The sequence below is a fragment of the Pipistrellus hanaki genome (assembly GCF_964339955.1).
Source record: "Pipistrellus hanaki genome assembly, chromosome: 5".
In the NCBI taxonomy this organism is placed as follows: Eukaryota; Metazoa; Chordata; class Mammalia; order Chiroptera; family Vespertilionidae; genus Pipistrellus; species Pipistrellus hanaki.
In genome coordinates, this window is record NC_140507.1 from 69,007,171 (window position 1) to 69,020,911 (window position 13,741).

Genomic DNA, 13,741 nt, shown 5'->3' on the forward strand with positions numbered 1-13,741 from the left:
CCTGACTGAAGTGGACCAGGAGAAGGAAATCCTGATCTAGTTCATCCACTCCAGGAACCAGGCACCATGCCTATTTATCACCTTCATGACTCACCTCCGGGCTCATGGAGGAAGGGAAAGGAGCAAACTTGAATAAATATGATGCTGGCAAAGTGGCTTGGACCCGGTTTCATTTCCATCCCTCTCTACAGATAGAATTATAGGTGTCCCTTTTTCAATTTAAAAGAATTCAAACCCCTCCATATGAGAGCAGATTATTCTCATTAGAAACTATAAACAGAGTAGTCATTGATTATTTCTGGCATAAAAGGTACACACTACCTCTGCACTCGGTACACTCGAGTCCATGGAGGCACAAGGGCAAGGATCCGAGCCACCAATTCGATCAGGTCACTGGGCGAGTAACTCTTATAGCGTCCTGACTTCCACAGCTCATAAAGCCCAGTTCCACGGATCACCAGGGTAGGGTACAGTTTTAAACCATCGGGACGAAAAGCAGGGTTCTCAAAAAACTCCTGTGAACAGAGAACAGAAGGTTACTTCCCCGTTGAGTTATGTAGAGATTACGCATGCAAGTTTCAATGCTGGGCCAGTGTCTCTCACATACCTACCTGGTCCTTAGGATGCCCTTCATTTCCATCCAAGGAGGGGATGCAGACAGAGCAGGAATTCCGTTTTTACAGCCTCACTGGGGCAAAGCATGTTTGCTGGACCCAAACCCTCATTCACAGCCCCTGTCCACTGCTGCAATGTCACCTCACGCCACTCTCACCAGCTTGCCTTTTCGTCCCTACAAAGCCAATTTTCTCTGCCTGGAAAGTTCCTCAATTTTTCTTCATCTAGCTAATCTTCAGGCCTCAGCTTAAATGTCAGTTCTTCAGAGAAGCCTTCCTGACCTTCAAATATAAACTGCCTGACTTACCGTAAAAAGAAAAACAAAAACCCTATTGAGTTTTATATTACCACTTTCTTAACATCATCATACTGACAATTTATCCAGTGCCTACTTTCACCTCTAGACTGTATAATCTCTTAATAATGAAACATATTGTGCCAGAGATCACCATCTGGCCTGCAAACCTAAAATGTTTACTATATTGCCAAAACCGGTTTGGCTCAGTGGATAGAGTGTCAGCCTGCGGACAGAAAGGTCCCAGGTTCGATTCCGGTCAAAGGCATGTACCTTGGTTGCGGGTACATCCCCAATAGGGGATGTGCAGGAGGCAGCTGATCGATGATTCTCTCTCATCAATGTTTCTAACTCTCTATCCCTCTCTCTGAAAAATTAATAAAATATATTTTAAAAATAAATAAATAAAATGTTTATTATATGGCCCTATGCAGAAAGTGTACGGATCCCTGGATATGACTATTTTGTCCTCAGACCAACTGGCTCCATTCCTAACCTGGGACATACACTCACCATTTGTTATCTGGACAATGAGCAATACATCAATTCATCTGCTGTGACATAGCCATTTCCTGTACTGTATCATCCCAGCTGGCTGCCTTGTTTCTTTATTTGGGATGTAGCAAGACAACACAAAACAGTCTCCCTTCTACAACCCTGTACTGCTAACTTGTTCTTATCTTGATTTTGCAGGATATATGGTGGAGGACTGAAGGTGGACTCATAGTTCCCTTCACCCCACCCTAGCATTAGCATCTATTCAGCCAGCAGTACCATATCTTCTGAACTGTAAAAAATGCTTTTTATCTTGTGCTATGTTATTCTTGCAGAGCTATCCATTATTTAACTTGCTTTACAAAGAAATCTAACTGTAGGGTGTTTGATCTCTCTCACTGACTTGTCATATTCTTAAAATGCTATATTCTTTGTGCACAATTTGGTCTTAAAAATATTCCCCTGAAATATTTATATAATAAAGATTCATCAGGTCTTTAATAAATATTCTATAGCCATTCACAAAGAGCACGCATGCAAGTCATTCTCTTCCTAGTTTGATTCCGTATTGAAACATGGGGTTTCAGAAAAGTACTTAATTTTATAGTATAACAAATTTTAAGTATAATAAATTTAGGAGATATATGGGCTGACATGCTCCTTTAAAAAGAATAGGTAAAATTGGTTCTAGATTTCTGGTTAAAAACTAAGAATTAAAATACGTGTGTTTTTTTCCCCCTTCCAAAACCATGCTAAATTTTTGTTTGAATTTAATTTTATTTTGATTTTAGAGAGAGGAAGGAGAAAGAGGGGAAGAGGGAGAGAAAGAGTGATAGAGATAGAGATAGAGATAGAGAGATAGAGAAACATCTATCGGTTGCCTCTTCACATGCCGCAACCCGGATGGAACCTGCAACCTGGGTATGTATCCTAACTGGGAACCAAACCCACCCCTTTTTAGTGTGTAGGATGATGTTCCAACAAACCAAGGTCTGGAAGACCAGTCCAGGCCTTCCAAAAACATGCTAAAATAACAGGAAATAATACATTTTTAAAAGTATAAATCAAAGGAGACAGGAGGGGAACAGGTGATGACAATACGTTTTTGAAAGACAGAAAATGGATGGAAGATTGGTAAATGACTTTGCAAGTGACGTGAACTGCAAATAAAGTATCTGAGAAGTGGGACAGATACTAATGAGAGGCCAGCTCAGTCACACCCGCGTCCCAGAAAGGTGCATGGATCACAAGTACCAGGAACTGGGCAGGTGGGAGAGAACACTTGATCAAAATCTGTACATGAAGGGATTTGTCCCTTTCCTTATTCCTATCACCTTCCTCCAGGCAGTCGCCTGTTTTCGCTGGAGATACTGGAAAGCCTCTGGACTCGGGGATTCCAGGTACAAAGGAAGGCCTGAGTGAGGACCAAGTGTGAAAACAGGGAGATTAAGTGAAGGCCAGCACACTGACTGGTGGACTCCCTCTGCAATTTTCTGTGATGTGCACACAACACCCACTCCCAAAGAGGACGTTGGAGTTATCTCTGGATCAATAAAATGGCTCTAAATAAGAGCTCCATGTACTGACGTTTGGAAATTCCCTAAAGAAAGGAGAGTACATTACGTGACTAGCCTTCAGGGAGGCATACTGGCAGCTAGCTACATAGAGCTTGCAATCTGGTTTTTAAGCCCCTCACTTTTAAAGTATGACCATTTGGCTAAGGATCATTAGAAACTAGAGGCAAGAACATAAAAAGCAGACCAAAACAAAAAGAAAAAAAGGAAGTAGGGGGAAAGCAAGGCATAAAGGAAAATAAAACATAAAGAAAACAACTATAATAATTCCATCAGAGAGATAAGACATATTAATCTGTAAAACAAGAACAAGATACTAGAGAAATCAAACAGCCAGAATATAAGAACTCTTAGAAATGAAAACTGTAACAAAAATCACTTAATAGAAAGGCTGAAAGATAAAGATGAGAAAATAAGAAAGCAGAAAAAGAGGCAGATAAAACTAGAAAGAATTTTATATGACCAATCTGTGAAATCCAACATTTCTTAGGTTTTAGAAAAAGAACATAAAAAAATGAAAGGGGAAACATTATCGTGTACAGTTAGTTGGCTCTTGTATCCGAGGATTCTGCATTTACACATTGAAAATATTCAGAAAAAGTAATGTTACTGACAGGTTCTGTATTATTAGGCTTACAATAGTTGCATCTGTAGGAACACATACAGGATTTTTTCTTGTCATTATTCCCTAAACAATAAAAATATAACAACTATTTTCATAGCATTTACATTGTTAGGTATTGTGAGTAATCTAGAGTTGATTTAAAGTATATGAGAGGATATGTGCATGTCATATACAAATACCACAAAATTTATATAAGGGACTTGAGCATCTGTGCATTTCATTATCTAGAGGGGTTCCTTGAACCAATCCCCCAGAATACCAAGGGACCACTATAGTACAAAGAAATTTCCCGATGACAGGGTCCTTTAATTAATTTAAAAAAATATATATTTTACTGATTTTCCACAGAGAGGAAGGGAGAGGGATAGAAAGCCTGAAACATCGATGAGAGAGAAACATCGACCAGTTGCCTCCTGCACACCCCCCATCGGGGATGTGCCTGCAACCAAAGTACATGCCCTTGACCGGAATCAAACCTGGGACCCTTCAGTCCGCAGACCGATGCTCTATCACTGAGCTAAACCAGCTTCGGCCCTTTAATTAATTTTAAAAAAATGTATTTTTATTGATTTCAGAGAGGAAGGAAGAGGAATAGAGAGAGAAAAACATCAACGATGAGAGAGAATCATTGACTGGCTGCCTCCTGCATGCCCCCTACTGAGGGGGATCGAGCCCGCAACCCACTGAAAAGCAAATAAGAAATATGGTGATATTCTTAAAGTATTAATACTTTTAGCTGATAATTCTACCCCAGGAATTTATCCTAAAGAACTAATCCTGCCCAGCCGAGGTGGCTCAATGATTGAATGTCAACCCATGAACTAAGAGATCACTGGTTTGATTCCTGGTAAGGGTACATGCTGAAGCTACAGACTGGATCCCCAGGAGGGGTGAGTAGGAGGCAGCCAATGGATGTTCTGCTCTCCTAACACTATGATGCTATCTCTCTCTTCCTTCTCCCTCTCCACTTCCTCTCTATCTCCCTAAAAATCAACAGAAATGTACTTTTTCTAAAAATAATCCTAAATATTACACAAAGTTATAGGCATAAAATTGTTTACCTAAAGTGTTATTTACATTGTCAAAAACTGGTATTATCTTCATCTTTTAAAAATTTGGAAGTGATTAAGCAAAGTATGGCATATTTATTCACTGGAAATTAAGCAGATATTTGAGTTTATTAACATTTTAACTGAGACAAGGCTAGAACAAGATAAATGCCTGTTATAGTGTTAGTGGAAAAGCTATTAAATGAATTACTTACCATATATATAACTGTGCCTGTGTGTATACATGTATAAACCATCTCATCCCCCCAAAAACCTGAAGTATAACAAAATCCTGAAAGCAAGTAAATGAAAATGTTAGGGCTTTATTTGGTGTCGGGCTGGGAGTGACCTCTCTTTTTCTACTGTTTCCACTACTCTATAATGGGAATGCATTGTCTTTTTATGGGAAAAATAATCAACAGACAGTAATAAAGAAGAGCAGAGAGGGCAGGACATCATACAGAGGCCTTCTAAATTAGCAAGGTGTAAGGTGACACTTACTATAAACTGGTCAATGTCTCTCTCCAGTCCCACGTTTGGCAGATCAGGCATCATATGAGCCACAACTTTGAAACCTGAATCTTTGGCCAGGTGAAATGACTCACAAACTGCCTTCACAGTGTGGCCCCTGAGGAGAGAAAATCCATGTGTTACACAAGTGAATGGGCAACAAGGCTAGCACAAGGAACAGTGGAAAAACAATCTCTGACACATATAATGAAGAATAATATAGTTAGGGAGGGGTAATCTAAGACGGTCAATTTTACATCTCCACCTCTGAGAAAGTCTGGAAGTAAATAATTTCTACTTATTTTTCAGATGTTTTTAAAAACTGATTTTAAAGAGAGAGATGAAGGGAGGGAAAGAGGGAATGGAGGAGAGGAGAGGAGGAGGAAGGGAGAGAAACATTGATTTTTTTGTTTCACTTATTTATGCATTCACTGGTTGATTCTTTTACGTGCCCTGATTGAGGCTGGAACCCACAACCTTGGCATAGTGGGACAACACTCCAATCAACTGATATGAGGCCAGAGCCACATTTTTGCTTTTGGGATATTTCTCAGAAATTCCCTTATGCACTCACTAAAGATTCTAACACTAAAATTATTTGGTTTAGCATCAAAAGGCAAAATAAGCTTACCAATGTAAATATCTAAGTTAGAAACCAGATAAATGAGTTCAAAACCATGCAGAAGCAGCATCCTATTATTTCTTTTCCTTTTGAAATGAGAGAGTACGAGAGAGAGAGAGAGAGAGAGAGAGGAGACACACACATACCTATATACAAAACATACTTCACTCTGCTGGGTTGGAGGGTCCTTTAAAAAGTGAGAAGATATAATAATTTAGTGATGAGGCAGAATCATTTGGGCCAGGAGGAACAATCAGCTCATCATTCTAGTGCCACAGGCAAGTAGGAAGCAAACTCTACTAAGAGTTTGGAGCTACCGAAGCCTGAAGCCTGTGTCAATCCTTTCACCACCAAAACGTTCCCATTCACCACCAAGCAATCCTGGAGACCATGGGCTCCATCACACGCTCTGATGTTCTCTTCCATTTCCAGGGCTTCAACTTCTCATCTCTTTTGCTAATAACCTCCCAACTTATGTGATTAGGCTAGACTGATCTCCTGATACCACCCCAGGATAGCCAATGCTCTATAAAGCTGCATTGTGCAACACTGTAGTTCATTAGGACATGTGGTTATTCAAGTCCATACTTGATTATATTAATTAAAATGAAAAATTCCGTTTCTCAGTTGCACTATCATATTGGAGAGCACAGGCAAATAAAATTTCCATCATTGCAGAATGTTCTGTTGGACAGCCTTGCTCTAAAACAAGCTTCAACTGGATGTTCCACAAATATCTGAGACTCAGTATCTGTAAATGAAACTTATCTTCCCTCCAAGCCTCTTCTCCCCAGTCTCTCCTACCCTCATTTCCACTGTCACCAAACACTGTCATTTTTTCATTTCTTGTTTAAATTACAACAGCAGCCTGTTCACTGGTCTTCCATCTAGCTTCTTCTTCTTAACCCATCCCCATACTGTGCTTCCCATAAAGTAATATTTCTAAAATGCAGCTATGTTCATATCACAGCTCGGCTTACAACTTGTCCTTGGGTTAAAGCCCAAATTCCCTGGCCTGACTTCTGAGGCTCCTCATAATTGGGCCCCTCTGCTTACCTTTTCAGTCTCACCTCTTACTACTTTCTTACCTCACGCGCTACACCTCTAACCAAACTAAACCACTCTCAATTCCCTAAATGTGTCCTGTGCTCCCATCCTCAGCAGTTTGCTCATATATTTCTTTCTGCCTGAAATAAATTTTCTCTTCCACACCTAAGTCATACTCTTCCTTCAAGTTAGATGTCAGCTTAGATGTCCTTGTCTTCAGAAAGCTTCCCAGTTAATCTTCCCCTACAAAAATGCATTCTATTTAGGTTAATCTTCTCAAGCCTGATACCCATCAGTCTTCCCTGTGCTCAAAAGTACTCAATAGACCTCTATTAGCTAACAGAAAGACCCCACCCTCCTTAGCCTGGCATCCTTCTTGGTTGATTCTAAGATGCTGACCAGGCATGTCTCCCTTGTTCCCCTTTACTTCCCTCTCCTAGCACAGCCCCCAATCACATCTACAGAAATCCTATTCAAGTAGCCTTTGAGGTCCAACTCAACACAAACCTACTCCCTGGAGCCTGCCCTCACCACCCTAGGTCAGTGATCAATCTAATTAATAAACTCCTGAAACCTTTTGTTTTTTACTAATTTACCAATTCATCACAAAGTTCCTTCTTCAGCTACCCTTTCATGTGTACCTTTCCCCCTCAACTCAGTGATATCGTTCTAGAAGGAAGAGAACCTCACATGGCTCTCTCAACCTGTATTTCTTTCCTTCCTTCCACCTGCAAATTTCTCCATGTTTATACCCATTACCTCACCAACCTTTCTCCCTCTACTCTGTCAACCGGCATCTGCTTCACAAACACTAATCTCTCTTAAATCTCACCCTGACTTCATTTCTGTTCAAACTCTTTTCTTTGTTCCCATTCTCCTTTGACTTATCTCTTGCTTTAAACTACTGACCTTGAACCCTGCCTTCTGCTAACCTTTTGGGAAAAACTGTTTATGACAAGACGAGGAAGAGATAGAATAAGCATGTGTATAGGCAACTGGAAAAAGCCAGTAGACAAAGACTGAAAGTCAAGGAAGAGGGGTAGAGCAGAGACAGATGACTCTAAAAGGAGGAACGCTTATACCTTTCTTTAAGAGTGGTAGGAAGAAGGGAACACGGATATAACTGGTGGGAGAAGAGGAAGGCTTGTGCAAGATCATTTGCCATCATCTCACCTGTTGGTATCTCTGGCCACATCTTCATAGACACTCTGCACCCCAATCTCCAGCCTTGTACAGCCGTAGGTCAGCATGTCACTTAAATGCCGCTTCATGCAATAATCAGGTCTGGTCTCAATAGTAATTCCAATACACTTGGTGAGGCTCCTCTCAGAATACCTGTGGAGCGAATCTAGAAGTAAACCACCGGCCACAGCTTCAGGACTTCCACTCCCACTTAAAGGATTGCGTTCTTTTTGTCCACCCGGAAAAAGACAGCGGTTAAGAGCTTGGGCTTTTAGAGTCAGGCTATTTGGATTCAAATCCTGGCTCTGTTATTTCCTAAATATGCAAACAGGAATGCTATTAACCTCTCTGTGCTCCGGTGTCATTATCTGCAAATTGAGGATAACAGTACCTATGCCTCACAGAACTGACGTGACTGAAATAGATTACAGTGATGTTGTCATCATCATTATCATTCTTCTGCAGTATGCTACAACCATAATCTCCTTGAAAGCAGTGATTTCAATGTTCAAAACCCTATTCAATTCCGAGCAATGATTTTTCATAAATGAAAACCACCTGTATTACTTATTTCACACTCTATGCTTTTGTCACGTTAAATTAAAGAAGGGGAGGAAGTTATGTATAATGATCATAGGAATAATTTGGGGGAAATATCTTCTACATACGAGAAAAGTCATTCTGCCAAGCCAATTAATCTTAGCCACGATTTACAAAATTAAGAACCTTCTTTTCTCTTTTGTTAAAAATCACATACCAGAGAAGTGAGTACCACTTTAGATGCAGGATGTCTGAGTTAATGCTGGCCAAAACTCAGATAAGTAAAAATGACTTGCTAAGGGGGCTGTTGATGTAGGGATAGGAATTAATATTCAGAGACCACTGTGGCCAAGCACTGTGCTATACATACTCCATTCATATCAAATGATCCCATCAGCTCTATGAAGCTTGTCTTATTATCTGTTTTACAGATGAAGAAACTGAAAATTGAAGAGATTAAATACTTTGTTCATGGGTACACAGCTCATAAAAATTCAAATCAGGTAGAAACCGGTTTGGCTCAGTGGTAGAGCGTCGGTCTGCGGACTGAAAGGTCCCAGGTTCGATTCCGGTCAAGGGCATGTACATTGGTTGCTGGCACATCCCTGGTAGGGGGTGTGCAAGAGGCAGCTGGTTGATGTTTCTCTCTCATCGACGTTTCTAGCTCCCTATCTCTCTCCCTTCCTCTCTGTAAAAAATCAATAAAATATATTTTTTTAAAAAGAATTCTAAAAAAAAAAATTCAAGTCAGGATTTGAAGTTGGGTCTATCTGACTTCTGACTTCAAAATCCTTGCTCTATATTACTTTTCTTTTTTTATCCTTGCCTCAGGATATGTTGTTTTTAATTGATTTTAGAGAGTGGGGCAGAGAGAGATAGGTAAAGAAAGGGGGGGAGGGGGAAAGAGAGAGAGAGATCTCAATTGGTTGCCTCCCACAACTACTCCACCTGGGGCTCGAACACGCAACCTAGGTATGTGCCATGGCGGGGAATCAAACCTCTCAACCAACTGAGCCACCTGGTCAAGGCTCTATATTTCATTTTATCACAGTGCTTCAACAATCCCGCATTAGACATCAGATTTTTCTCCTTTTCAACTCCTCTAAATGTCCTAGAATCCAATAATTCTTCATGATGCACCCTTCCTCAACTTTTGATTCTTTGGGGAGGGTGAGACAAGCCTTTTTTTTTTTTTTTTTTTGGCCATTAAACTTAATTTCCTCCTTTCCAAAGACGTTCATAGCTCTTCCTTGAAAAGTAAAAATCATAAAAATTCCATCATTTGAGACTACTCCTTTAAGTACACTCCTTTATTGCCAATAAAAACTTATTTAATGTTAATATTAGTAATAACTATTAAGAAAGTTAAGAACCACAGAACTGGAAAATGATTCGGAAGTCTTTCATTATAGACATTCAAATTCTTTCATATTGTTTATTACTATATTCTATAAGGTTCTGTACAGAATTATATGGGCGATAAGACTAAAGTTAAAAAACTAGTCCAAGAATCATAAGACAAAAAATAAGGGCTCAGATTTTTTAAAATAGTCTAAGAAAGAATACTAAATCATTTGACTTTTCTGAAACCATCGAATCAGAAAGCCCCATGCCTCACAAATAGGCGGGTACCGAGGCCTGCAGTAACAAAGGTATGTAATGCCATACCATAAATGTAACTCACCTTCTTTAAATATCAGATATTATTTTTTTTTGGGGGGGGGGAAATTATTTTTTAAAATTAAAACAACCATATGGAGAAAGAAAACTGCATGAAGGTTGCTTTAAGAAACAAAAAGCAGAAAAACTCAGAGCATATTTAATTAAATGAGAACATTTCAGAATCAGACATTCCAAAATCATATCATAACCTTCCTCTTAATCCATATTTTTATGAAGCCTACAGTACTTCTTAAAGGATACCATGAAGTTAGCAAGCTCACAGCACAAGAGTACCTTGCTCACAGCACAAGAGTACCACTGGGAAAAAACAAGAGGGTAGGCAATAGCACAAATGGGATTTGTCTAGAAGACAGAGAAAATTCACTCGCTAATCTTCTATTGCCCAGCTCGTTAGAGGCTCAACCAAGACACAAAGAGGAAACTGCTGCAGGGGTGACAGGGTTTCTTCACAAACAGACAGAACACAGTACAGGACGTAGAGGCAAATCTTATTCTCAAACAACAATCTAACTCCGTTTCAAAAACGCCTTTCTTCTGGGGAGAAATATCATTACCTTTTGCAGGAGCAGAAATGTTTAAATAAAAAACAATTCAAATTTTTAAAAGACAATATTTTATTTATAAAAGGCTTTTACCTCTATCTTCTTTTCAGAATTATATTTGCATTTGAAAAGCAACAAGCAGAAATTCTTATCAAATTTGAATGTAAAAACAATAGGATATTTTCCTAAAGAACAAAGTATAAGGTATTCTTTTCCTATAAGATTGCTGTATTTTTATCCGAATGTTTGGTTAACATTATTTTTAGTCCTATATACTACTGAATCTGCCTCTTCATTTAACAAAGATGTGGAGATATCAATATGATTGTTCATTAATATGCAAATATGTGCATAAATTTTTTGTCATATCTAAGTAAAATACTTGAACTGACATTTTATGGCCTATTATAATCCTCGATATCATTTAGATATCAACTGTATGGCTATCTTTAAGGACCTAGTTCAACTCCCACACCTTGCAGGAGCCACAGGCTTCTGAAGTTCTTGGGCATTTAGGAAATGTGCCAAATATTTTCTACCCTGGACCATAAGCTTCTAAGAGACAAAGTCAGGACTTGTACACAGGTCCCCTGATTCCAATTTTACTGCTCTTTTTTTGTTAGTACAGGACCTTAAAAGCTTCTACTCCACCAGTGTGGGGCTATATTGCATCCTACACTTTTCTGTATGCCATAGGAGGGGCACCAACTGTAAAATATGCTAATGTTCTCTGCAAAGCATAACTTAAGCCAATAATTTATGTTGATAACATTTTTAACAAGGGGAGTTTAGAGAAAGGGGTGAAGATTAGACAATAACCTGTAAATTTAAAAGCAAACAAAAATCAGATGTTACCCAACCTCCAAAACATAGCACAAATACATTTCTCCTCTCTTGACACCTTCCCACAACCTCTCCGTAACAGCTATGTGCTCCCATTCCTAAAGCACGTTGTCCGTACTAAACACAGCTGGCCTCGCTCTCTGTGGATTCGCCTGTCTTTCCGTTGTGACAGGAAGTCCTTGGAAGGCAGGATAAACTCCAACACATTTAAAGGTAACTGTTTAAATGCTTCAGCACCAGAAATACTCCTTCAATATGAAAAATACAAAAATACAATACAATGAACACATGAATCAGCCATAACTGAGGACAAAGGAGGTCTCTCTCTTCACTCACAGAGCAGCATCTAGGTAATTCCACTGCTTCCCTTTCATCTTTCAAATAACCGACCCTAGCAGATACCTACGAGGTAAGACATGCTACAGGAAGTAAAAATACAACAGTTCTTATCCCAGACGTGCTTAACAATCCAGCTGCAGGGATGAGACACGTGGATAAAACCAAGGCCCAAGAACAAAGCTAGAAGTGGCAGAAATAAAAACGGATATAGATTATTTTTGGGGGAAGCATACTTCTATTTCCGAAAGGAAGAAAGTGGCCTCTAAAAGTGGGATTTTCTTGTCTCCTTGCTCTAAGGGACACAAAGAAATATAGCACACTGAATGTTAAGTCTATATAATCATCTGGAATCTGTGCTTTGATTCACTCAAGAAGGCTGTGGCATCAAAGAGCACTTCTCATTACTATCAAAAGACCTCCTTAAAAACCTGTCATAAAAGAAGTCAGATGTGCCTCAGTCCAGTCCTGCGTGAATCCTCCCTGGAGCTCCAGGCCCACATTCCCGAAAGGCTTGTAGAAAGTTTCCCACGTGGACATATCTCTACCTCAAACTCGATCTGCCCAAACCAAACTGCAAAATATATAATGAGGGCAAATATTATTTACCATTATTAAATTAAATAATAAAGAATTACAGGAATAATAAAATTAAAGTAGATAATAGGTGCAATATTAATTTTCATTAGTCACAATGTACAACTCTTCCCTGCATCTACAGTCCCAAAATGAGTAAGCAGATTTTATTAACTTCTTTGGACAGCCAAAGATTTGTTTGAACTGCTCTATAACATCTGGAGTTATTGGAGTAATTCCTAAGAGGTAGCACCAAAGAACACATTGTTTTATATAATCATATCTGGAAAATATCTCAAATTTGTATGTTCTGGATAATGCTGTGCTACTAATATTATATGCTTAAGAATGATGGAGCTAAATGTTTGGTGTCTTAGAGGATTAAAAAATAACTATCTCCCCACCTCTTCTTTTGAGATGGTAGTCAAGTTTGCTTCCTGGATATTGATAGTTACGCCAAGAGGATCTATAAAATAATAGGGTTCTGCCCAACACAAACTGTAGAAATAGAAACAGAATTTTGATTTTTAAATGAGTACTACCTATGAAAAACCAAACTGGTGGCAATGGAGCCTAAGGACTAATCAGGGACCCTTGCTCTCTCTTTCATGCTCACTGACAACCCATTAACATTCTGAGTTTTGATTCTTTCAATAGTTGACAAGAATGCTACAATTTTATACTCCTAAAGACAGCTGAAGAACCTATTTATAGAAAGGGGAAAAATCACAGTTATTACACATTCTTTTACTATTATATTCACATTCAAATGTAAGGGCTATATATAAAAATGCATTATAGAAATTCTTCATTGTCAGAAAGTGACTGCTAGATAAATCATAGCTTGTGGAACACATATTTTAGATACAAATTCTCATTCCGATACAAATCTCCAAATCATAGAATGCCAGAGAAAGAAGTAATTTTAGAGATAATCTAGTTGCACTTCCCCACTTTTATAGATGAAGAAACAAGCACAGAATAAATAAGTGGCTTAAATCAGGTCGTATTGTAAGCTATAACAAAAGTAAATGTGGAACCCAAGTCTCTTGATCTTAAATGCACAGTCTTCCCACTTCACTCATTTAACAACAGGCAGTAAACACCTTGTATCCTTAAGGCATTGTTCACGGATTGGAAGACTCAGTATTGTTAAACTGTCAATTTTCTAAATTTTTAACACAATCCCAGTCTCACCACATTTTTT

General features: G+C 38.9%; 1 protein-coding gene across 1 annotated transcript in view; it reads right to left on the minus strand.

Moving 5' to 3' along the window:
- The window catches only part of ELP3 (elongator acetyltransferase complex subunit 3), a gene marked incomplete at its 5' end in the record, with an annotated part of 89,567 nt that overhangs the window by 41,722 nt on the left and 34,104 nt on the right, over positions 1-13,741 (minus strand). Inside the window, 3 exons of the mRNA XM_084885337.1 lie at positions 322-515; positions 5,155-5,281; positions 8,006-8,167. Coding sequence (XP_084741463.1) covers positions 322-515; positions 5,155-5,281; positions 8,006-8,167 — 483 coding nt within the window. The remainder of the gene's footprint in view (positions 1-321; positions 516-5,154; positions 5,282-8,005; positions 8,168-13,741) is intronic.